The sequence below is a fragment of the Tiliqua scincoides genome, chromosome 5, assembly GCF_035046505.1.
Source record: "Tiliqua scincoides isolate rTilSci1 chromosome 5, rTilSci1.hap2, whole genome shotgun sequence".
In the NCBI taxonomy this organism is placed as follows: domain Eukaryota; kingdom Metazoa; phylum Chordata; class Lepidosauria; order Squamata; family Scincidae; genus Tiliqua; species Tiliqua scincoides.
In genome coordinates this window covers 84,183,453-84,210,006 of record NC_089825.1, presented here as the reverse complement: position 1 = coordinate 84,210,006, position 26,554 = coordinate 84,183,453, and the positions used below count along the sequence as shown (strand labels likewise).

Below are 26,554 nucleotides of genomic sequence, written 5' to 3'. Positions count from 1 at the left end.
GTAGGTTAATAAGGACTTCGGCAAGGAACAAGAGGAAATGCATATTTTCTGATGACATAATCTCGTTGGCACAGTTGTTTAACACAAGGGAACTCCCACGGGGAAGGCTTAAAAGCACTTAAGGAAGGTGAGACACTTCTCAGGCAGTGCCAGTAAGTCAAAAGAGAGCGACTGTGCTTCAGTCCTCCCTGGATGTCAGAATGAACTCCAGCCAAGGCCTCCATTACTTCTCTTCTGGATCTCTCAGGGGTGCTACAGGATGCAACTTCACCCAGGTGGGAACCCCCTACAGAGCATGCAGTTTACAGAATATTCCCTCCCTCGTCCACAGAGGGTGCAGCAGCATCCCCATGTCCTCTGGAGGACCCATCTGGCTAGCCTCTGATGCTGAGGCAGGATGGGGAAGCTTTGGTGGGAGCCACGGGAACCTCTTCTTGGGAAGGAACGAGAAGCAGACCATGCAAGACCTGAATGACCGCTTGGCTAACTACCTGGATAAGGTGCGTTCTCTGGAGGAGGCCAACACTCAGCTGGAGGGCTGCATCCGGGAGTGGCACAAGAAAAGGTCCCGTGGCCAGCAGTACGACTTCAAGGAATATGAGAAGGACATCTTAGACATGCATGAACGGGTAAGTGACAGGTGCATACGGTTTTACGATCAGGGAGGTGGGGTGAATTCAGGTGCTCATTCCACCTAGCTGGCTGGTTGCATTCTAAATATCTGAAATACTACTCCAAGCGGCTACTACTCTTGATGTGATTTATAGCAACTGATCTCAAGGGAGGATAGGAAAGGTGAAGGAGAGGGGGTAGAACTGAAATGAATGAATGAAAGGAAAAAGATACACATTCTCAAGTTATGTCTTCTTATACTTGGGGGGGGGGGGAGGAAACAACCCATCAGATTGATATTTTCCAAATCAATAAATTTATATCTCACCTAACAGCATACTCCTATGCATGTTTACTCAGAAATAAGTCTGATTGTATGGGGCTTAGTCCCAGGAAAGGGCATATAGGATGGCAGTCTAAGGATGTTGCGGGGTTTTGTGAGCCTGTAAAATATTGAACTTGGCACACTCAGGCTTAACACTGTTTCTCAACATTTTTATTAGCACAAAATAAGATTTCGTTTTTTCCAAGTCTCTCTCAAATACGGAAATATTTATTCAAAACTGAAATGCAACACGTCAGATTCAAATTATTCGCCCCATTCCAAATTTGCATGAACCGCCATTTGAAATTCTAAACTGAAGAGGATTGTTGCAGTCTACTCTTGCTTCTTGTATGCATAATTACCAGGTGATCTACTTGTTTCCCAGTACATACAGAAATCAATCTTGTGGGCAAGATCCTAAATTCCTGCTGAATCCAGTAAGTTAGGTCATCTTGGAGCAAGCTGAATGGTTGATGTATTTCAGTACATTTCCACGTGCTTGCATCCAGGGAACTTAAAAAAACAACACACTGAATGGATGCCAGACATTATGCTGACATTGACCCTGAATAACAAGCAGCTGAGACTGAGAGCTCTTTCTAAACTTTTAGTGCAGGGACGCCGTGTTAGCAAGCACTACTAGAGAAAATAAATGGATTCCTTATATCACAGGCAGATGAGGAGGACTGCATTTCTCAGCTTATTCATTCTCCTGCAGTAGCCCTAGTCTAGTTCGCAAAAAAAGCTGATGGATATAAACTGTGTCTGGACTATACTGTGTCTATACTACTTCAGACTGTAGGTAGAGGCTCATATAATTGAATGCTTTTTTCATTCAGATGCAATGCTCTTTGTATACAGAATACTAGATGCCTGATTGAAATCTTCCAACCTTGCTTGGTTGTTGGTTGGCAACCTTCAGTCTCGAAAGACTATGGTATAAGCCTACAGCACCTGGTATTCCCAGGTGGTCTCCCATCCAAGTACTAACCAGGCCTGACCCTACTTAGCTTCTGAGATCTGACGAGATTGGGCATGTGCAGAGCTGTTCCAACACCTCCTAGCACCTAGGTGCCATGCCAAATGCTGCCCCCTTTCACTGGTGATGCACCAGCCTCTTCCCCTGCTTTGGAGGACAGGAGAGTGGTAGGTTAGAGCAAGATACTTCTGCTCTGTCCCACTCTTCCAGTTCAGGGGGTGGAAAGCAGTGGAAGTGAGTGGATGGACAGAAGTGAAGATCCCCCAACAATCTGCTGCCTGAGGTGACCAACTCAGTTGATTTCATGGAATGGCCAGCCCTTGATGGAGTTGCTGGTTGGCAACCTTCAGTCTTGAAAGACTATGGTATAAGCCTACAGCACCTGGTATTCCCAGGCGGTCTCCTGTCCAAGTACTAACCAGGCCTGATCCTGCTTAGCCCTTGATACAACTACTAGAATGGGTGTCTGTCAGTACATATGAGTCCAAACCAAATGGGGAAATGGCCCATTCCGCTCTAACTCTAAAACCATTCCTTAAACACACGCACACACCCCTGCAAATTTCACTATAATTATACAGAATTTCTGATTCCCAGTAAGAATTTTACATTAACCTTCAATAAACTGCCTCCCAAGCTCACAAGTCTCCACGCTCAGGTATGATGTTAATGTGGACTAATAATAAAACCCATTTCACTAGACAATAATCCCAGTGACTAATCTGTCTAATTGCTTTTACCTCCATGCTGCCATATAAGGCAAGAAGCCAGGTTTTTTGCAGAGTTGTGGTTTAGTTTACAAAGAACATTTCTGTTTCTGAATGGAAATGACTCGTACTTCCTATAATCTTGAGAGATTTTCATTAAGAGTTCAGCAAGATGCTATAGCTCCCAGGGGTTACACAGTGCACACATCTGGCTGGCTTGTGTCAAACTGGAGGAGTGAAAGAATCCTGAACCACTTGGCCCAACAAGCAGCAAATTTCATCTGTCTTTCTCTTTAAATTATAGTCCATTTGTGCATGTGTATGTTGTCTGCGTGGGGCATTGCTCTCTTGCTCAAGACATTCTGGAGCTGGACAATGGAGCGCATCATTGTCTAGATTGCAGAGGCTGAGGGAGGCAAGAGAAGACCAACGCAGGTGGACTGGATGGCTTTCTGGTTCCGTTCAGTGTGGTTGAACTGGGAGTGATTGGAAAGTGAATGTGACTCCCAATCAAAAAATCTGGGCATTCTAAGGGATTTTGCCCAACACATGTGTCATGAATCCAGAAGCCTGAGCAGAACCTTTTTGATGGTCCCTTGAACTGGGAACGATGAACACATAAGTAATTAAATCATGTGGACTCCCCCCTCACAGTGGTCATATTACCACCAACAGCCCTGGGAGGTGAAGTAATAGAAAATAAGGCTGCAGCAACACCTCCAGCTATGGCATTCTCCTTAAAAGTAGATTTTCTTTTTTAGGATTGTGAGCCCCTTGGGTACAGGCCTATTACTAAGATGGAGAAACATAAACAAATACTTTAAGCCACCTTGTGCACCTCCCTTTGGGGAAGGAAAATGTGTTATGCAAGTATTTTAAATACATTCTAAAAAAATAGATTCCAAGTTTTCAGCTACAGCCCTTTTCCTGTTTCACACTCCAACAACAACCACACACCTTAGAACAGCCATTTTCAACCTTTTTTCAGCTCACGGCACACTGACAAGGCACTAAAATTGTCAAGGCACACTACCAGTTTTTTTACTTACATTAAATTACTGCATTACAGTTAATCTTGAATTAATAAAATTAATACAATTAAATCATTACATGACAAAAGAATTGACAAGAAGCATGGAGAGGGAAGTATATGTGGTTTCTGAAAAGGAGGAAAAATTCTATGTTCAAATTCTTATCCAAAGTGCCAGAAAGTGTTGGCAAAGACAGGGCAAGTTGGTCACATAGTGGAGAATGTGGGTGAGGGGCAGTGAGGAGACATGATTGAAACAAGTGCAGGATTAAACTGGGGGTGGGGGAGAGAGAGAGAGCATGTTCTCCCTGCCAAAGCAGCCGCTTCTCCTGCACGCGGGCGTGCAGCTGCTGCCTGCCTCCTCTGATCCCGCGGCACACCTGAGGCAGCCTCGCGCCAGTGTGCCACGCCACAGCGGTTGAAAACCGCTGCCTTAGAACTTGGAACAAGGAGGTGGCTGTGAATTGTTTTTCTGCACCAGCCGAGACCCTCAGGGCCTTCTGCACTGCACTTGTGACAACATCTGAGGTGCGCTTAACTTGCCCAGGAATGCAGCTTCCTCTCATTACTCCAAGACAACATTTCAAGCATGGATCTTCCCAGTTCTGTGATGCTACTGAGGTCTTTCAAAGAAATACTGACAGGCATCTCTGGGAGATGCTTTCGATTCCAGGCTGGGGTAGTGTAAATTGCACCTCAAAAGCCATTTACAAACATAATTTGGATGAGAGCCATGCCGTAGCTAGCATCCCTACCACACCTTCCCCCTTTAATAACCCATCTATACACCCTGCAAATTTCCTCTACAAGAGCCTCATCTTGGCAGCTCTTGCTACTTCCCTCTGCTGAACAACTTCCAAACATAATCATTTTTCACTACCTTCTAAGGGCACAAATTGCCGCCATTTGATGTTCATTTTTGAGCACGTAACACATTTTTAACCACAGTTCTACCAAGGCAAGTAGGTGGCTAGGCCAGGGATTCTAAGCCACCCTCCTGATGCTGAATGCTGCACAAGGAGATGGTAGTTATGTCCTGAGCATTAACGCAAAGTACACAGTGCACACCTTCATTCGATCACATGCTGATTCTCACTCCCATCATACCTGTTGTTGCTGCAGCATTCCACACAGTACTTGTCTCTTTCCAGAAGAGGAAACTGAGGTCTTGAGTCAGTAGATAAAAGGGCCAACGTAGAGAGGACAGGAGTTATTCCTGGGGTATACAGGGATGGAACTACTCCTGGAACAGGAAGGTGGGTCCAGATAAAGAGTGACTATGGATGCAATATCTCATCGCTGTTCCACAAACACAGCATATTAACACGTTTGTGCCCACATTGTGATGTTATTCTTGATAAGTAGTTTGGCATGGCGGCTGTTTAGGATTTCATTCCCTAAAACCAAATTACTGTTCCTCTTAGGTAAGCCATAGGGTGATCAGTTACCATTAAAAAACAAACCAGTTTAATTCTTTATCGTAAGTCTGATGTGTTATGTGGAGGAACAGGATACAGGTCAACAGAGACAAAATAATACACATATTTACAGCACAATGCTATGCATGTCTACTCAGAAGTAAGTTCCATTGTGTTCTATGGGGCTTACTTCCAGGAAAGTAGGTATAGGATTGTAGCCTCACAGCCCAATCCTGAGCTTCCCAGCTCCCGCAGGAGCAGCAGCACCAAAGCAGCTACCACTGTATCCAGCAGGTGTCAGGGAGTAGTCAAAGGTCTCCTAAGGGGAAGGGGACTTTCATCCCCTTCCCCCAGCCCTGCAATGGGGCTTCTCAAGTCTGCACTGGCTATTTTGCCAGAGCGGACTTAGGACCCAATCCTATCCAATTTTCCAGTGCCGGTGCAGCTGTGCCAATGGGGCACGTACTGCACCCTGTGGTGGGGAGGCAGGTCACAGAGTCATCCTCAAAGTATGGGAACATTTGTTCCCTTATCTTGGAGCTGCATTGCGTCTGCACCAGTGCTGGAACATTTGATAGGACTGGGCCCCCAAGAGACTCCATGTTGGGCCAGAAGGCCTGACGGAGAGTTCAGGATATGGTGGAGAAAAATTTGGCCAATCCCGCTCCTTTATGGCACCCAGCGGTGAAGCTAGGACTCACTGGCAGCGTTAGGGCTCAGCGCTGGCACTGTGCCTCTGTAGGATTGGGCCCTCAGAAAGATACTTCTGATAACTTAGAAACAAGCAGAATTTAGAGAGATTGCAGATCTATTGTCAGAATAATTGCCATCTTGCAGGAAGTCTGTGGCAGGAGGATACTAGAGGTATTCTCCTTTCCCATTGGCTGCCTGAGTGGCCCTTTGCAAAAGCAACTGCAACAAAGGGATAAGAACAACAATGCAACAATGTAATTAGTGTGGGATGGGCACTGGGAGATTCTTAACATCCTGAGTGGGGGGAAAGAGGAGAGGTGCCTTTAGCAACTTCCCAGCAGCATGCCTTGCCCAAAGGCATGTAGATGTTGGAATCCAACATAGCAATGGGATGAGACACATTGCAGGGAGGAGTGATAACACCCACTGTACAGGAACAAATCACACTTGGGACAGGGATTAAAATTATGCAGGTATCTGGAAGAAAGTTGATAAGGTTACCTAGGCCTTGCATACTACAGTGGTGGGGCTTGTTAGCGGGAATGATGAGTCTGCTTATAGGAAGGAGGTACAGGAGTTGTTATTGTGGTGCAATGAAAATAATCTCTCATTTAACATCAAAAAAACTAAAGAACTTATAATTGACTTCCAGAAAAAGAGGGATGTACACACACCATTATATATAAATGGTGAGGAGGCGGAGAGGGTTGCTAGTTTCAAATTCCTAGGTATTTACATCACAGAGGCCCTCTCATAGACTATTAACACCAGCATGTTGATAAAAAGGGCACAAAAGTGGTTATATTTTCTGAGGAAGCTTGGGAGGTTACATTTGTCACAGCAGCTGCTTGTGTCTTACTATCGTTGCACCATTGAGAGTGTCCTAACCTATGATATCTTGGTGTGGTACGGAAATTGCTCTGCAGGGGACAAAAAAGCTCTGCAGAGAATTATTAAGATCGCGCAGCATATCATCAACCTTCATCTACCAGCTTTGGAGGACATCTATACATCTCACTGTCTGCAAAAGTCACATAGTATTCTGAGAGACCCCTTCCATCCGGCTAATAAGTTCTTTGAACTGTTGCCTTCGGGTAGACGATACAGAACTATTAGAGCATGCACCACACGATTCCTGAACAGTTTTTATCCCACAGTCATAATTACGTTGAATAAGGCGATATAGTTGTTAACCATGCTCCTAAGCATTATGGTCTGTTATACTGTTTTACATTATGATACATGTTGTATAGAATGTGTGGGTGAGTGTGTAGAGTGTGATTGTTGGAATTGTAGTATATATTTTTGCTTGTATCTCAAAGGTGCATAAATTTCGTTGTGCTGCAGCACAATGACAATAAAGTTACTACTACTACTACTACTACTACTACTACTACTACTACTACTAGGCCACCTTAGATGTTACTTTCAGAGTCACCTGCTGCCTACATGCCAGCTTGGTCTTCATAGACGGATAAATCAATAAGCCTTTTCCCAGTCTATTTTATAAAGAATTATTAATTTCTTTCATAACGCATGTCTTTTTTAGACCTTCCAGGTAAAATATGTCATCTGTTGTTGGCTAGTGATGTAAAAAACATTTTGTTAGCAAAACGGCCTTTACATCACTAGCTGACAATATATGACATATACGAGCTGGAAGGTATTCCTCGTATTAGCTGGAAGGTAAACTTCCTCGTATTAGCTGGAAGGTATTCCTCGTATTAGCTGGAAGGTAAACTTCAATTGCTGCATGTGTCTTCACGAATATTATACATGTTTATGTATGTCTCACTATATTCATGTTTTGCAAATGCAATGTGCTAAGAATTAAATCCCCACCCCAAAATATTGCCCGAACACCAATGAAAATGAGATTCATTCATTCAGAAAATTTTCATTCTCGCCCACCCTCTAAATACTGCCCAAACACCAAAGAATATTGTAAGATTTTCAGTCAGTAGATTTTACCTTCCTTATCTACAGATTGAGACTGGACGGGTCACCAACGCAAGCCTTGTTCTACAGATTGACAATGCAAAGATGGCAACAGAAGACTTCAGGCTCAAGTAAGTTCAAGATTGAATTTGAACACTCATTGAATTCCTCACTCATTCTTTCAGAGGCAAGGACATAGAATATGGTTTAAATCAGTGCTTCCCAAACAACTACAAGGGAGTTGGGAGCACTGTAAGTTGTTATGGGGAGGGGGGAAGACAGCAGTGCAATCCCCAGGAGTGGAGTTTTCTACTTACCTGCAGCCAGTAAGAACATAAGAACAGCCCCACTGGATCAGGCCATAGGCCCATCTAGTCCAGCTTCCTGTATCTCACAGCGGCCCACCAAATGCCCCAGGGAGCACACCAGATAACAAGAGACCTCATCTTGATGCCCTCCCTTGCATCTGGCATTCTGACATAGCCCATTTCTAAAATCAGGAGGTTGCACATACACATCATGGCTTGTAACCTGTAATGGATTTTTCCTCCAGAAACTTGTCCAATCCCCTTTTAAAGGCGTCCAGGCCAGATGCCATCACCACATCCTGTGGCAAGGAGTTCCACAGACCAACCACATGCTGAGTAAAGAAAGTGCTGCAGTCCTGGGGAGGATCTGGGGTCCATGCTTGCAAAAGTAGCATGGACAAAATCTGAAGTCCCCTTTTTTTGTATGGGGCATTGGTCAGTGCTTCCCAGGCTGGTGGGTCGTGACCCACCCATTTGGGAACCATTGGTCGAAATCCATCACTACCCAACTGTTAGACGTTCTTGGATGGCATGTGGGCAGTAACATCAACCTGCCTCCCAAAGAATATATTACAAGTTAAATATAGTTAAAATTCACATGCCTTTTGAGTCACATTATTTATTATACTGCCCTCAGGTTATGTCCCACAGACAGTAGGTCAATGTTTGGAAACCAGGTTAGCCAGCTAGCCAATGCACACCAGAGCATAAGGGTGTGTCCTGAGCTGCTTACTCCCTTACTGCCATGACTTCAAGTATGGTCATAAGTGGTTGAGGCTGAACACTACAGCCTGAGAAAAAGCTGGAGAAAAGTTTGGCTGATCCCACTCCTTTATGGCACCCAGCAGTGAAGCTAGGACTCACTGGCAGCGTTAGGGCTCAGCGCTGGCCTTGGGCCTCTGTATGATTGGGCCCTCAGAAAGATACTTCTCATAACTTAGAAACAAGCAGAATTTACAGAGATTGCAGATCTATTGTCAGAATAATTGCCATCTTGCAGGAAGTCTGTGGCATGAGGATACTATAGGTATTCCCCTTTCCCATTGGCTGCCTGAGCGGCCCTTTGCGAAAACAGCTGCAACAAAGGGATGGGAACAACAATGCAACAATGTAATTATTGTGGGATGGGCACTGGGCGATTCTTAACATCCTGAGTGGGGGGACAGATGGGATTTCCTAGATTTCTAGATTTCCTAGATGGGAGAAGAGACTTCAGAAATTATGTGGGCAACACCACTTGTCTGTTTTGGTCAATTTTCCCTGCTCTTGACACTTGTTATGAGGCAAGTGGCTAGAGCTGAAAGCTATTCTAACTTCTGGTTCATAGCTTGGTGGAGTTAAGAGGGTACAGTCTATTCATGTTATCCACTGGAGTTAGGTTCCCAGGAAATGCTGGATCATTGATTCTATGGGATCAGTGGGGTCAGAAAGATAGGTAGCTAACCTGGTCAGGAATACCTGTAGCAAATAGCCTCAGAATGGCTGTGGATGGATTCAAAATGGCTGTGAATAGGGTCAAAATGGCCATGAATAGCTTCAAAACGGCCACCATGGATATGGAATGGCCACCACAAATAGCTTCAGGATGGCCATGGATGCCACAGAATGGTTGCAGATAGCCAAGGACAGGCAACAGATGGCACAACTAACACTCCTGTTCCTGTGGATAAGTGAATCCATGGGAACAGAGTGTGCAGCTGGCAAGAATTGGCTGTATATTCAGTTGAAAGCGTATAGAGGGACAGAGGAAAGGCACTGGTCTCTTATATATGTAGATGCCATTTATACTAACTGAAACTTTCAAACGGTCATCAAGGGAGCCCAATATAAGGCATAACACAGTAGTCTAGTCTCAAGTCTACAAAATAAAAAATATGGATTACAGTTGCTAGGATTGATATAAATATAAATCTAATATAAATGGTCACAGTTTTCTCAACAAAAGGAACTAATGGAAGTGATCCTGGTCACCCACCCACCCTGAACTTTGGAATTCAGACTCTAACCATCAATCCAGGAATTCCCCAAGAATGGAAACTTGATTGGCGCCTTCTGAAGGTTTTTCCCTCTTACAATAGATTGCAACAGCCAGTCAGAGCCACAGAAGGAAAACAGACTCATAGATGGTTAAAACTTCAAGGGTAATGAAGAGCAGAAGGATGGCTTTAAAAAAAAGACAGGCTCCATTGAATAGAGAGCAAACCCATTCTTGAATACTCTGTTAGTATCTGGTATGCATCAAAGTTGGGGCAAAGAGATTGTTCCTGAAACCACTCTGGTCATAAGTAAAACTCATGGGGCAAGGTGATGACGTATTGGAGAGAATGCTGGATATGCTGTAGCAAATGTGCATTTAAGCCGGGAGTGTCAGCCAAGAGTGTGAGGTAATCATGATTGCACAAGCATTCAGTGTCCTGTTATGACAAACCTCTTTTACATGCACACACACACACACACACAGCACAGTTTACTTGTGACTGGTGCACTGCTGTAAGTTCATTTTGTCCAGTATGGTTAGGATGAAAGTTGTAAAAAGTAATCATTTCCAATTGTGGAAGTCAGTTACCAGTGTTGTCATGTAAGACCAGGTGGCTGAGATGTAGCGCATTGTGTTTACCTAAAAACTAGTAGCTCAGGTTAAACTATTGGTGAGATTGCTCTCAAGAAAATCCAGTAAGACAACTTTTTGGACAACTCCATTAAATGCCATGACAGCGACTCAGAACTGTCTCCTTGAATTGTTTTCTCCTATGAGACTCTATGGCAAAAAAAGAGGTTTGGATTAGGGTGTCGGCTATGAAGAGTGAATGATGGAGCTCACGGCAAACCAGATATTACATTGAGGTCAAGACAAGGAATGGGGCATACCTTGAGGGTGTGTTGATTATTGGACACCTTTTTAATTTGCCAAGCTCTGTGGATAGACTAAACCTCATGAATGCTTTGGGGTAGAAAACCGGGATAGTCCATTGTGTCTTTTCAAATTTATGTTTTATGGTAGTGTTTCTCAAACTGTGGGTCGGGATGCACTAGGTGGGTCACAGGCCAATTTCAGGTGGGTCCCCATTCATTTCAATATTTTATTTTTAATATATTAGACATGATGCTGCCATTGTATGTAACTGTATTTGGGGACAAGTTACAGATCTGTACTTTTAACAGGCTACTATGTGTATGCTTTTAACAATGATAGTAAATGGAACTTAATCCTGGATGAGTGTGGGTAGGATTGCAGCCTAGGATTGTTAAAAATGTTCCTGCTTGATGATGTAACTTCCAGTCATGACATCACTTCCAGTGGGTTGTGACAGATTCTCATTCTAAAAAGTGGGTCCCGGTGTTAAACGTTTGAGAACCACTGTTTTATGGTATGAAGGTAGGAGAGAGAAAAGGGAACGCATGAAGTAGACTAGCCAAGTAGTTAAACTTTAAAAGTTATAAGTTCAATCCCCATGTGGGTTGCTGCTTCCAATGTTCTCAACTGTATCACTTTTTCTTCTCGGGTAAGATATGAGTCAGAGAAGGGCCTCCGGCAAACTGTACAGTACGATGTTGAGAACATCCGTAAGGAACTTGACAACATGACAATCATCATAACAGACCTGGAGATGGAGATTGAAGCTTTGCGAGAAAATCACATCCTCAAGAAAAAAGAACATGAGGAGGTAGGACATATAATCATGGAGGTATATATACTGATTCTCATAGAGTGTAATTAATCCTTACATTTTCAAAACAACAAACCCCCAAATCTTCTTCAGCTTGTTGTCTGGCTCTAAGCAGAGGCTTTAAGAAGTCACATTGTGTTTGAATCTTTGTTTTGAGTAAGTGTGAATATTAAAAGCACACTACATAAGGATGATTTCGGTCAGGCCAACTTAATGACAAATACTAGCCCTAAACTAGCCATGTTGCATTGTTTAATGCTTACAATAACTGTAACTGGTTTGTTAGCCCCCACATTTTCCCTAAGGCTACAATTACAAGCCATTGAGTAATTTCCAGGGAACAACACAGGGTGATGACAGTGTCAGTTGCTTGAGGACTAAGATCATGGTTAACACGTCTAGTGAATTTTACGTAGAATCTAGCCATAAACTGCACTTTTAGAGACTGATCTTAGTTAAAATACAATTTGATCTAAAAAGAAATAGAATGTTTGCTTGAATCCCCAAGAAACAGAATCACTTAAATTTGTAAAGCTGTTTAATCACAACTGAGGGTGCAATCCTATCCAACTTTGCAACTCCAGTGTAGCCACAACACAACCTCATGGTAAAGGAACACATGTTCCTATACCTTGAGAAGGTTCCAGTGACTGCCCCTCCACCACAGGATACAGCGCACACCCCACTGGCACAACTACACCAGCACTGGAAAATTGGATAGGATTGTGCCCTGAGTTGGTTGAGTTAGCACTTTATGAGTTGGGATGTGGGACAAGGTCTTTCTTCCTCAGAGCCCCAATTAGCCCCAAATGTACTTTCTTTTAAAGAGGCAGTGAAGACTTTTTTTGTTTAGTCTAGCTATCCCCTACATTTTCTACTGCTGTTGATTATTGATATTGTTTCTGTGTCAGTTGCATTATGCTATCTTATAGATGTTCTTTTAAAAATGAGTTTTAATGTTGTTTTGTTGTTATATATTGCTCGATTATATTATTGTAAGCTGCCTTTGATAGTTCCTTTAACAGGACAGAAAGGCAGCCTAGATATTTAGTAAACAAACGAGTAACTAAAATGATCCCTATAAATTAAAAATGGACACACCATATTTTCTCCCAGTTATGTGGCCTTATATAGCATCCCTCCAACACAGCATCCTGCCATTTTCTGGCGCCACACTATTGGTTTTCGCCATTGAACCACTTCAATAGCATTCTGACATATTGAGTTGTCTGTCTATTCCACACTTATTGTCTTACTCACAACAGAGGACGCGGTATACTTCAAAGAGTTTCTATAGCTATCACTGTTGGAGTGGACAGATCTAGACACTGCAAATTCTACACCTATCTTTAATGTCCCTTTAATATTGAACTGCCAGGAACTGTTTACCAGCTCATTTCAAGGTAACTCTGTCTGATTTCAGTTACCATAGGTGAAGTGCAAATGCTACGGAGCAAAATCATGCAATGTTCCCACAATTCAAACAGCAAAGGGAACCCTGTCATGGAAATACAGACCATGAAACTAGTGTCAGAGAATGCTTCATTGATTGACATAAAGTTGTCCTTCAAAAATACTTTGGGACAGATGGGCAGCCCAATCCTGGGCTCCCGTGGCACGTGGCTGTGGCGGCACCAAAAATGGATGCTGCCAAATCCTGCATGCCAATGGCAGCCGCGCGCAGCACCTAAGGGAAAGAGGACTTTCGTCCAGCCCCACATGAATGCTCTGGATCCGGTGAAGTAGAGCCCCTCCAGACCCCCTCCCTCCCTGCTCCTTCTTCCCCAGCAAACCTCCCACCTACCCTCTCCCCGCCTCCCCCCTCCCCTTCATGCCTCCTCCCCCCTCCCCGTCACGCCTCCTCCCCGCCCCCACTTTCCTCTCCGTGGCTCAGCAGTCTGTGTGACCGCCAAGCGGCGGAGGCAAGGCACCCACCCGGCACTAGCCAGTGCTGGCCAGCGCTGGGCTAGGACAGGTGCTCGTCCAGTGGTAAGCCTAGCAAACATGCCTCACAGCACGTTTGCGACAGTGCGTGTCGGCAGTAAGTCAGCGCGTCAAGCCTAGGATTGGGCTCTAAGTGCAATTGTCTCCGGTTACCAAGCTATCAGGATAGTCCATCAGTTTAAAGGCTGTCTGAATCCTGGTTCATTTTAGCATCATTATCTTGGCTTCCCAAGGGTATCTGCAGCCTGTAAGTCACAAGAGGAGTTCCCTGCAACGAGGGAAACTTTACCAAACCAGTTCAGCTTGTCTAATAATTAGGTTGTTTACATAGTAATTATGTGTTTTCAGTCAGCTGCTCCTATAGTAATTACACAGAACCTTCACAGCTTTGCAGGTAAACTTGATCATGCACAGGTTGTGTACAAGCTGCTGGCATGCAATGAAAGACACGGTCACAGGTTTAGAAGAAAAATGTACCCTCCCCTCCCCCAATAAGGAATCAGTAAAGATCCAGGAATCGTTTACCTGTATTTCAAGTTGCCTCACAGGACCACATTTTCCACAATATGCTTTGGGCCAGCCCTGGTATTCTTCCACTAACAGAAGTATATCCAGCAGAATGTTACTGCATCCTACAACTAGCTTCTGCTTTAAACCTGCTCTCCTGATTGCCTACCTTGCACAGGCATATACATCCTGTCTATCCTGAGCTCTTAATAGAATTAATGGCCAGTTAATGACCCCAATTGATGCTTCTTTGAGTCACTAACCACTGTGATATTCCCTCCATAAGAACATCAGAAGAGCCCCACTGGATCAGGCCAAAGGCCCATCTAGTCCAGCTTCCTGTATCTCACAGTGGCCCACCAAATACTTCAGGGAACACAAAAGGCAGCAAGAAACAACCTGTGTCCTGGTATCCTCCCCTGCATCTGAAGCGGCCTACCTCTAAAACCAGGAGCTTGCACATACCTACCATGACCTGTAACCTGTGATGGACTTTTCCTCAGGAAATTTGTTCAATTCCCTTTTAAAGGCATCTAGGCAAGATGCCATCCCTTCAATAAGTTATCTAAAATCTTTAAAAGCTCACTCTCAGAAAGCAACAGCCCAATCCTACCCCCCACCCCCACCAGACTAACTCCACACAGACCACTTGGTCTCCAATGGGTCTCTTTAGACCTATACCAGATATTTAGCTAGAACAAACCCGAGTTATCTAGGAGAATGGCAGACTGGGGAAAGGATCCTGGTATATGATACTGCCACCAAAATCTACCATTCCCTCCCCAGATCCTTCTCCAAATGGTCCCTACCACTACTTTACCTGTTCCAGTGGGGCATCCGGGAGCTGCTGCCGCATTCATGGGGTCTCTGGCCATTTGCACCAGTAGCTCCAAAGAGCATCATGACAGCATGACCTTCGTGCCACGAGCCCAAGACTTACAGCAGCGGATCGTGAGATATGCTGCTGTAAGCCCTGGAGAAGATCAAAGCACATAACACTCAATTAATGGTGGGGGCACGGGGGAGATTTCATTTGCTCCGTTTGTCCTGTGTGCAGAATTTGGGTTATTTCCATACAGGAATTGGATTCAAGGAACTTTGGGTATGCAGACCACAAGCAAGAGTGCCCGGCCTCTTGTGTTAAGACAATGTGTGAATCAACTGTCTGTGAGAACTAGCATTAAGGGAGACAAAAAAAATTCAGTTCCCAAAATCACTAGCACATACAGATCAGCAGAGTTAAGAGTATGCATGTATACACGAATAATAAGCAAATCATAGAGGAGGAGATTCAATTTTTTAAGAAAGGTATACATGAAAAAAGATGAGATCCAGGTTCATGTTTTTTTTTAATTTGAGGACGAGCAGGTAATAATTAAGGGAGTAGCCTCACCCTTAGCCAGGCTCTTCCCTTCCTCAGAGTGCAGCCAAACCAGCTCCAAATCCAGACTGAAAATACACAACTGAGGAAGTCTTGCCTCCTCCAAATGGGGATCAGGAATCCAGTTCTACTAGCATTGGCCTCCCAGGACTAGAGATGGCTGTCAGGATCTCTCTCCGGGCGAAAGCTCTGCATTTTCTTAATTACATTTTAATAGGTGGGAAAGCAAAAGATGCAGTTGTGAGTTAGGGTAGGTTTGGCTGAATGACTGTAGCTCCACCACACCTCCTTTCCCATCATCATCTCTACTGTTTATCTCCAATCCCTAATCCCTTCTCTAAACATTGTTTCAGCTAACGGTCGATTATGGGTCCTTTGAAAAGAAATGACCACTGGCGTCGCTAGGGGGGTGCGGGGGGTGCAGGCCACACTGGCTGACACGCCGGAGGGTGACGTGCCCTTGGGGGGAGGTTGTGCTACCTTTGCGGCATTAGGAGCTACCGTATCATGCCATACACCGCTGGATGCAGAATCGCCAGCGGAGTACGATGCAAAAAACAGAATTGAAAGAGCTCATTTCCTTCAAAAGTTATGGCCAAAAAACCGGAAGGAAAAAATGCATGGAGCCCTATGGAAAGTGAAAGCGAGCCATATCGCGTGTTTACTCGTGAGTAGGCGTACTTGCCATATGGAAAGGGCAGGTGGAGAGGAATCCAACGACACCAGAGTGGTCCCAATCCAATGAATGCAGCCTCCAAAAAACACCCGAGAAGTTCCCATCCCTCATCCCTCCCAGCTGTGAGTCTGAGCCGGAAAAGAAGCCACGTGGCTTTACCCTTTACCCTTTACTTGCTGGAAAGGGCAGGCTGAGAGGACTCCAAGGATGTCAGAATGGTCCTGATCCAATGAATGTAGCCCCCAAAAACACAAAAGGGAGAAGGAGGTCCTTGCCTCCCTGCCAGCTGCAGTCTATTGAGCCCTATGGAAAGCCAAGCAGCCTCAGTGTTGCGTTTACTTGTGAGTAGGCAGACGTGCCTTGGCTGCTGGTCAGGCCAGGCAAAGGGGAATGTGAGGACACCAGAAGGGTTCCGATCTGATGGAGCTGGACATGCGCCAGAAGGGCCGTTGCCCCGCCCACTGCATGGGGTGATGCTCAGGCCTCCTGCACCGGGTGAAGTAAATCCTAGTGGAAATGACACCACTGTTATGCTGTGCAAAGGTCCCAGGAATAGTAGGTGGTGGTGCTAGCAGCAGAGACAAAGGATAATTTGAGGTGGCATAGTCCCACCATGCCAATTTTGAAAGGAAATTGTGCCCCTCTCTTTACCACTCTCTCTCTCTCTCTCTCTCCTCTTAGTAACACTCTAATGTGTCCAGCAAGCATTCAAAAACAGACTTGTGCAACATGTGTCTTGTGTAAAATTGTGGACAGCCAGAGGGGTTTGAGGCAATGGGCCCTAAATATCTTTTAGGGTTTGCAGAGCCACCTCCCATAGTTGGGATGCGGAATTCCTGGGAAGATTCATCAAGCGCCTGACTAATATAATGCTTTCCCTCCATACTCCTCCAAAGTTCTCCCAATGAATCTGGGAAGGCTTCAGGTCCCAATAAACTGAGAAACTGTGTGCAACATGTCACCAACTTTCTGAAGCGCATCTCAGACCAGATTACTTTGGCTGATCCCGTTTCTGCACACAGACCAGGCTTGTGTCCTGTCCGTGTCCCCATTCTTTGCTCCTGCCAATCACCTGTTATGTACAACGGACAGTAGCATGTTTTTTCCCCTCTGTCTCATGCCCCGCTCCACACCATCCTGGGAGCTTCCCTTATGGTTTTGTCTCACAAATCCGGCTTGCTGTGATTGGTATTCTTATTCCATCACCACCTTGTAACTTCACAACTAGGCACACTCAAGGCTTGTGCATGTTCATTTCAATCAAACTGAGGCATCACTGTGGAGGGTATTATTTTTTTCCAAAAAAGGGAATGTTTATTTTCTCTAAAATATGGAAAGGGGTGAACATGGCCTGAAGTTTGTTTCTGTCAGATCACCTAAGTTCTGCTTGCAAAACTACATCTGAACTTTCTAGTAATTTATGTTCAAAGAAGTTTGTGGGTTTTTAAAAAAAAAATTTTTTAAGGAAGCTTCCCTCCTTTACTGTATTGTTTACAAAATATCAGTGGAGATGAAACTGCTTAGAACAAAGGTCGAAACACAGAAGGGAAGCAAGTTGTCATTTTGTCAAAGAGCAGAGGAAGCAAATCTGAATGCAACAGTGCCAAATGTTTGGTTCACTTCTTATATGTTGATTGCCCTTCTTTATGTCATCACCTACAGGATATGGAAACACACCGCTCTTCCGACTTCAAGGTGAACGTGAAGGTGAATGCCACTCCCCAGGCGGATCTGGCCAAAATTCTGGCAGGGATACGGAAGGATTACGAAGCAATTATTGAAAAGAACCACCAAGACCTTGACGCTTGGTTCCAAAAGCAGGTAACAGAGCAAGACATTAATACCTTTCGGAAACTACACTGCCTCCTTATGAATGCAGAAACCCTTTTGAGAAATGATCTGGATGCTTGGGTTATCCATAATTAGAAACTGGGATGAAAAGTATTCTGATCCAGTCCCACTCCAGGAACCCACAGCGTTCCAGGGAACTGTTCCACACTCACTGTCCCCACAATCATAATAAACTTACTTTCAAAAAAATTACCCTGTTAATGTTCCTTCCTGACCCTTCTGCCTTCAGTAACACCCTGACCTTGAACAGTCAGCTTCAAAGGTAATTTTCCCCCATTTGACTCAAATTAACAAGTAACATCAAGTTTCATGCTTCACAACTGATTGGCTATATTGCCCAAAGGAAAAGTCCCTCCCAAGTGTGCTTTTGAAAAACTGAGTTTTTCCTTGGTCAGGCATCAACCAGGCAGGGAAGGCTATTCATCAGTTTGATGGATGTGAGTCCATAGAAGTGTCATTTTGAAAATGCAAATCTATGGATGCTGGTTCTCAGCCTAGAAATTCATGGCTGCTTCAGCAAACTCTGTCATACTAATGGCAAGTTACAGACGAGAAATCAAAATAACACAAACCTTTTATGTCCTTTCCCAAATAATCCTTTTTTTCCCCTCTGTTTTACAAGACAAAATACCTCTTTTGGCTGAATGTTCTAGGTTATCTTAGGGCAGCGGTTCCCAAAACTGCTGTAGTCACAGCACCCTTTTTTCACACAACTTCTTCCCAGCTCTCCCAGGTGCCACCATCTTGGATTGAGTGATCCAAGCTGGATGGTGGTGCCCATCTTCCTGGCACTCCCAGGCACTGCCATCTTGGACTGTGTGAGATCCAAGATAGCAGCGAGGCTACCAGGGACATCCCATGGCACCCCTGTGAGTTCCCCCAAGCACCCACAGGTAAGGTTTGGGAACCACTGCCATAGGGGAAGTGCCATAGCTCAGTGGCAGAGTACATGTTTTGCATGCAAAACACCCAAACTTCTACCCCCCGGCATCCCCAGGTAGGGCTGGGAAAGATCCCTCTCTGAAATTCTGGGCAAAGCAAATCCTTGGCAAAGCAGCCTCTCCATAAGGGGGCCAGAGATAGGCCTTCAGTGGGCAGAGAGGGGCTGCCTGTCATTGTGGAACAGACCGACCTAGATGAGCCAATACTCTGATTCAGTATAAGGTGGTACTGCAGGGGTGGCTTGGTGGAACAAATAATGCAGACCCGCACCTACATAAGGAGCCTCAAGGATGCTGCCAATCCTTGAGGAAGTAAGGGTATGTTGCTGTTGCTGTCATTTCCCATTTTTCCTAGTAAGCCAAGGCTCATGGTGATGCTTATTGGGCAGCAGTGGACCATCTTCTTTTTCTGGTGCCATTTTTACAACTCTAAGATGTTCTGTCCCCTGACACTGCCAAGGGAAGAAAGATTACAGCCCACTGCTGTCATCTGCACCCCACTATCTCTCTGCTAAGCCTCCCCATTGGACAGTCAACCAGAAGAATGAACCCGTAACTGTGCAGCTGACTGACTAGAGTCCTCCTTCATGACCATTGCTGTAGATATGGGAAACAGCATGAGAAAGGATTTGTATTGGTCTGCTGCCCAGTTCCCAAGCACTATTTATTTGTTTATTTTTCATATTTTTATACCACCCTTCCTCCAAGGAGCTCAGGGTAGTGTACATAGTTCCTTCCCTCCTTTTGCCCTCATAGCAACGCTGCGAGGTAGGTGAGGCTGAGAGACAGGATCACCAAGATCACCCACGAAGCTTCATGACTGAGCAGGGATTTGAATTGTGGTCAAGATCTTCCAGGTCTAAGTCTAACTCTCAAACCACTACATCATCCTGGTTCCCACCGTGGGGTAGTTGTCATGGTGGGAGCCTGCCTTTGGGGGTCCATGCAGGACTTTTGCCCTAGGATGCCCCAAATGCTGTAGCTGCCCTGAGTGGCTTCATACTTATATCAGTCATTTTGGTACAAATCGACAAGCTCAAATATAACTCTAGCTCAGTAACCTTACTGGTCCAAAGAGGAGTCAGGTCACAAAGGTCACACAATATGCCTCTCTACCTAGTGATTTTTCTAAGCAGGCTCCTACATTAGGGAAGCTATAAGTATGTGTGTGGGAGAAGCTCAAAGGAAGAATTCTCAGTCAGGAGTCACAAAGGGGGTGCTCAAACATACTCCAGTTCGTGACTGGAAGTGTAAGCAAAGGCCACATCATCTGTTTTTCCTCGATAGGTTGCAAACAAAACTTTGGAAGCAGGCCCAAACCACGAAGAACTACAAAACAGCCGAAAAGAAATCAGTGAGCTGAATCGCACGCTACAAACCTTGGAAATTGATTTGCAGTCACAGCTCAACAAGGTAACTACCAAGGACACGGGAAGCCCTATAGTTGATCACTTTGCTGTCTAATTCTGGGAAACAAATTCCTCCACAATCTGCTCTTGATTCAAACATGTGAGCCCATGGCCAACCCCCATAGTGCTACACAGTTGTAAATAACAGCAGAATTTAGCTTCAGCAAAACACACACAGACACACACACAAAGCATTGCCTTGCTGGATTCAAATGAATGGGATCAGTTGGGCCTTTTGTGCATTATAGCCCATGATGTGCTCTTATTCACCTCTTTGTTTCTCTGTAATGACTTCTGTATTACATACAAATGAAGACCAAGTTGCTGGTTCAGTTGCAAGATCCAGTCCAACATTCTGATTCCAATAGCAGCCAGCCAAATGCCTCTGGCAATTCACAAGCAAAAGGCAGGAAGGAGAGGTCTTCTCATATGTATCCACAGGATCTGATATTGAGAGGTACACTATGCCTCTGAACATGGAGAGCAATTTTGCTATTGTGACAAATGGCCAAGGACAGAATGTGGTGCCCCATGCGTTTGACTAATGTTCAGCAGTCAGATTCACGGAACATCATTCTATCTACATTTACATCATGAAGACTTGTAGTTAAATTCTCAGAGTCACCCATAAGGCAACAGGATAGTTCACGGACAGTGATATTCAAACTCAGGCGTCAGGACGCCCCAGCCTGTGGGTCCTGGCCTCTGCCACCTTAAGGGGCGGGGGCAGCCAGGAGACAGGGGGAAGACAGCGGATTGCACCGCTCAGAGGGGCTGCAGGGGCTTGGGTGCACTTGCCCAAGCCTCCTGCAGCCTCCCGGGGGTGCAGGGAGCCCCGCGCAACCTTCGGCAGGGCTCCCCAGGTCAGGAAAAGTGAAAGCGGAGCAGTCGTGCCCCGCTCCGCAAAACCGGAAATGGAGCATGATTGCGCCACCTTCCCTTCTGACGGGACTGCAAGGACTGGGATGCACCCTTCAGTCCCTGCAGCAGCTGTCCCTGTGTGCAGGGAGCCCTTCATGAGCACCTGCAGGGCTCCCCAGGTCAGGGAAAGGTAGAGTGGGGCAATCGCACTCCACTTCTGCTTTTGCAGAGGCAGAGCAGATCCCTCCACTCTCCCTTTCCCTGACCTGGGGTGCCCTGCAGGTGCTTGCGCAGGGCTCCCCGCACACAGAGACGGCTGCTTCAGGGACTGGAGGGTGCACCCCAGTCCCTGCCTTCCCCCTGCCCCTGCTGCCTTCCCCCCGCCCCCGCAAAGACTTACTGCGGGTTTCAAACTCCCAGAGAGTTTGAAAACCGCAGTTCACGGGGAATAAAGTGCAAGTCAGAAGCACAGTGTTGTGGCTGCAGTTTGAATGGCAAACAAACTACATGCCATCATCATTGCTCTGAAAGGCAGACACTTCACAATAAAATGAAAATACCACCAGCAAAGAAGTTCATTGACTTGATGCTATTTGCACAAACCGCCTCACCCAGGACCAGCCCAATACCTCCTGGGCTTCAGGCAGTGTGCCAAGTGTTGCCTCCACCCTCACCCATTAAAACCTCAGCTTCTGCTCCTTCCAGTGGCATCTTTTGCAGGTGGGCATCCCCTGCCAATTTTCTGTCAGACAACTGCCCTGATCTTATGAATTCACACACAAAAGTTTCACTGGAAACACTCCTACAACTGTAGAACTCATTTCCCTTATAATGGTTTTGCATTAAATCTGTTTTAGATAGTACCATAATAAAATGCGTAGCTTACAAAGAGACAAGCGTTGAGGGTTTAAGCCTGCTTGCAAGTGGCACCCCAGGGGCACTACATGGTTAAAGCCTTTTGGCTGGCAACCTTCAGTCTCGAAAGACTATGGTATAAGCCTGCAGCACCCAGTATTCCCAGGCGGTCTCCCATCCAAGTACTAACCAGGCCTGACCCTGCTTAGCTTCCAAGATCAGACGAGATTGGGCATGTGCAGGGTAACAGTTGAAGGGCTTTGTCAATGGTGAAACTAGGACCTCTTCTCATCCATTTAATGTTCAACTCTAGCCAAAATAGGCCCCACTGAACATCTAAGCATAGTCAAAGAATAGCAAGCCAATGAGTAGATCAAAGTGGTGGATAGATCAGAGGTGGGCAAAGATCTGGCCTGTGGGGGCCTCTAATCCAGCTTTCTGACTTGCTCCCCAATCATGGCTATCAATCCAGCCTCAGATACTTCTGTCATGAGTGCACATGCACTGGTGTGTGTCTATGCATGCACACACAGAAGGAGTCAAGCACATGCTCACTGATCAACCATGCAAGGGCTGAGCATGAGTGAGCAACCATTTATGCTGTCTGGGAGCTGTGGAGATCTAAAAGTCACCAGCTGTAAATGAGAAAGAGAGATGAAATCAATTATGATGGTAATTATAACAAGAAGTTATGCTCCTCTGTAAGTCCCCTACCCTTATCAGGACATATTTGAAAGGATAACATTACTACCATTTTGCCATTTCAGAAATATGCCTTAGAGAACAGCCTGGATGAAACCAAGTCTCGCTACAGCTTCCAAATTCAAAGCATTCAAGACTTAATCTCCAAATGTGAAGAAGAACTCAGTGAGTTAAGGCATGACATCAGGTGTCAGAACAACCAATACAAGGTCCTTCTTGGAATAAAAACCCGTTTGGAGAAGGAGATAGCCACCTATCGCCAGCTTCTGGAAGGAGAAGTGGATGGGTAAGGCAAAACCAACTGCAGGCTGGAAGGGAAAATTAAAAAAAAATAAATCTCTGAGATCTGTTTATTAAAAAAAAATATCTCTCTGAGATCTGTTTATGAAAAGCACCTTATTTTGTGCAGTGTGTGTGCAAAAAAAGACTGTGTAGTGAAGGAAGAAGTTTGAAAGCAGGCTTCAAGCAGCACTTATCCTGTCTACTTACAAAGTTGTTTTTTTTAACTTGATTCCCCACTGTGCATACAACTGTACTCCTTAAGAGAAATTTCCTTAAGAATGTAGGGTTATGTTTTGGTGGTGTGGTACCCCATGCGTGTTACTGGATTTATATCCCCATACATAGTAGAAGGGAAAATATATGCAACCCTCCCCATCCCCCTAGAACAGTGGTTCTCAAACTGTGAACTGTGGCTCCTCAGGGAGCAGTAGAAAACAGCCAGGGGAGCAGCAAAATCTTCATAAAAAATTTGCCGCCCTGTACAATGTATAGGATTGTAGCCCTATAGGGGGCTGCAGCCAATGGGCTAATAGGTCAAGGGACATGCTAGTCAAGAAAATTTGGGAATCACTGCCCTAAACCATTGGTTCTCAAACTGTGCACCCTGAGGTGCTGTGGTGAAGTCAGAGAAGCACTGTGAGATGTCCCTAGTGGCCTCTTCTTCCTGGTTCCCCCAAGTGCCACCATCTTGGATCATGCAAGATCTTGCGTGATCCACAATGGCATTGCCCAGAATAGCCAGGAAGAAGTGGGCACTGTGAAACAAGGGCACCTTTACCACGGTACGTTTGGGAACTGCTGGCCTAGACATTAAATGCACTAGGGGCCCAATCCAATCCAATTTTCCAGGGCTGATGCAGTTATGCCAATGGGGTGTGCTCTGCATTCTGTGGCGGTGTAGCAGTCATGGAGGACTACTCCAGGTAAGGAACATTTCTTCCCTTACCTCAGGGCTGCACTACAGCTGACCTGGTGCTGGAAAGTTGGACAGGATTGGACCTTAGGTGCCGATCTGAAGATACGTGCAAGTAGCCACTTACAGGACAGAAAAATGAACATGGTTTTGCATTTTTAATGAGATGTTTGTTACTTGGGCTAGTTGCACACTAAAGGTGCATCTGTATAGCAGCTTTGGATAGATATGCATCTAGTACACAACAAAAATTGGGTTCCCCACTGCTCCCTTACATGTCTACTTTGCAGGCAGAAGCCATAATACTGGGCCATATACTGTGCATGCCAGGAGTCGCAAAGTCTATCTGCTTAAAAAAAGAAAAGAAAATTATACATCTACTTAGCACACATGCCCAGTTCATCTCATCTGGTACGTTGCTGCCCTCTGAATGCACCCCAGATCAAAACTTCCTTAACAGAACCAGGACTAAATTATTGTGAACCACCCATCAATCACCCATCAAACCACCACTAAACCACCCATCAATCCCATGTACAACTTTCAAAAGATTCCCTTGGCACCTGACATCGTACTTTCTACAATGCCCACACCCAGCTCTAGGAATCATGGTCTAGTGCAGGGGTATCAAACCCGTTTCATACAGCGGGACGAAATAGCATTGATGATGCCTGCTGAGGACCAGAAGTGATGTCACTAAGCAGGAATTGATGTCATTAATCAGGTCATGACCAGAAATAAGCACTTTGATCTCTCTTAGCAACTCATCAGCTGCACATGACAAGAGAAAATATGCAAATCGTGATTCTGTTTCAAGATATGGAAGAGCCCAATTATCATGTGGGCTGCCCTTTCAGTGCCACCTCAACATAGCTCAGCAGCTGATGGTGGTGCTGGTAGAGCCTGAGGGCTGGAAAAGAACTTCTGCAGGCCTTCTGTTTGACAACCCTTTTCTAGTGTGATGAACAGAAGAAACCTCACTAAGGGCGCAATCCTAACCCCTTATGTCAGTGCTTTCCAGCACTGACATAAGGACACTGCAGCTCCGAGGTAAGGGAACAAACATTCCCCTACTTTGAGGAGGCCTCGTTGAGAGACACCCAACTGTAGGATGCAGCACATGCCCCATTGGTACCACTATGCCAGTGCTGGAAAGCACTGACATATGGGGTTCAGATTGCACCCTAAGCATATTAATATATTTTGCCTTTGTTTTATCTTCTTACAGGATGATGGGCTTCAATTCAGGCGTTAGAGGTAAGTGTCCTGATTATTGCAGAAAAAGCACCCTGCTTGAGCTCAACTTCAAATAAAAATCCTTTGTGGCTGGGTGAATAAACATTCTGTTGTGCAGGCTTAGAGAAAATGTGCCACATCTCACCCTCCAGAATTCCTCTTGTAGAACTCCTATTTTCTTGTGTAACTCTGGGGATAGAGAATGTTTATTTGTTGCAGAGTTTGCATTCATGTTTTCAGTACGCCAAAATGCATGTAGACAAACGTGTTCAAACATTCTAAGCCTTGTGGAACCCTGAGGAGGGCTATGTGGGGCTCCCCACAACTCCTGCTGCTTGCTGAAACCCACTATAAGTGAAAGCACCCTCTCGGCCCCCTTAGCAACGTGATCCTGGGAATTGCATTGCTACCTTCCCCCTTCCCCTGCCCCTTAAAGGGACTAGGAAACTTTACACAAGCTGGTGGGTCACAACCCACCAGTCTGAGAACCACTCATGTATATATAGGATTGCAGCCTTGATGTCCCATATTTTGACTGTCGTAACTATGTCATATTTTTTTATTTTCTCAGATACTGGGATGAGTGTTTCTAGGTCATGTACTAATAATTCTGATACCCTAGTACAGCCATTTTCAACCACTGTGCTGTGGCACACTGGTGTGCCACGAATGGTCTTCAGGTGTGCCCCAAGAGTTTGGGGCAGGGTCATTTGTTAGTAGGACCAATGGGGATGTGAGCTCCCCACCAACAGCACAGTGTGCCTGACAATTGTCAAAAACTGATGATGTGCCTTGTCAATTTTAGTACTTTGTCAGTGTGCCGTGAGGCAAAAAAGGTTGAAAACCACTGCCCTAGTAACTCAATCTCAGGCATCTTTATCTATACAGGAAACCATAACACTGCTTCTTGCATATAACACATCCCACATTATTCCTTTCAGCCAACCAAAATCTAACGAAAATTGTTCAAGAGACTGTGGATGGGCAGGTTGTCTCAACGCACACTGCTGAGATCAAACGACAGAAGTGACTTCATTGATTCGAAGAAAGGAAGCTCTTACATACAGAAAAGCCAATGGATGTCAAAACTACCTAATGAAACTACATGATGAAAAAGAGTTCACCTAACAAAAAAGAGTTCACTTCCTTTTCGGGAGTGAATATAAAAACATATCTTGGGGGGGCCTTGCATTTGCTGTCCTTATTCTATCATTTTCATATTGTTACCCAAACCAACTGTAACTTAAGTTAACCTGAATGCAAATAATTTACATCGCCTCTTGGCTCTCTGCCTCTTTAAAGACCACAAGAGAAATAA

The 26,554-nt window shown here is 45.1% G+C and overlaps 1 protein-coding gene and 1 pseudogene across 1 annotated transcript; one reads left to right on the top strand and one right to left on the bottom strand.

The window, feature by feature from the left end:
- The first annotated feature begins 200 nt into the window (after nucleotides 1-200).
- Nucleotides 201-26,333, top strand: LOC136650918 (keratin, type I cytoskeletal 23-like). The gene is made up of 8 exons (XM_066626867.1): nucleotides 201-629; nucleotides 7,751-7,833; nucleotides 11,519-11,675; nucleotides 17,849-18,007; nucleotides 20,266-20,391; nucleotides 22,871-23,091; nucleotides 25,229-25,257; nucleotides 26,178-26,333. The coding sequence occupies exons 1-8, from the start codon at nucleotides 201-203 to the stop codon at nucleotides 26,264-26,266; spliced, it is 1,293 nt and encodes a 430-aa protein (XP_066482964.1). The 3' UTR covers nucleotides 26,267-26,333.
- LOC136654976 (5S ribosomal RNA) lies at nucleotides 22,245-22,361 on the bottom strand (annotated as a pseudogene).
- Nucleotides 26,334-26,554: the final 221 nt, after the last annotated feature.

Coding starts and splice junctions, on each gene's coding strand:
- LOC136650918 (XM_066626867.1), top strand. CDS start 201: ATGAACTCCAGCCAAGGCCTCCATTACTTCTCTTCTGGATCTCTCAGG. Junction 7,834..11,518: donor ACAGAAGACTTCAGGCTCAA/GTAAGTTCAAGA, acceptor TTCTCGGGTAAG/ATATGAGTCAGAGAAGGGCC. Junction 11,676..17,848: donor AGAAAAAAGAACATGAGGAG/GTAGGACATATA, acceptor CATCACCTACAG/GATATGGAAACACACCGCTC.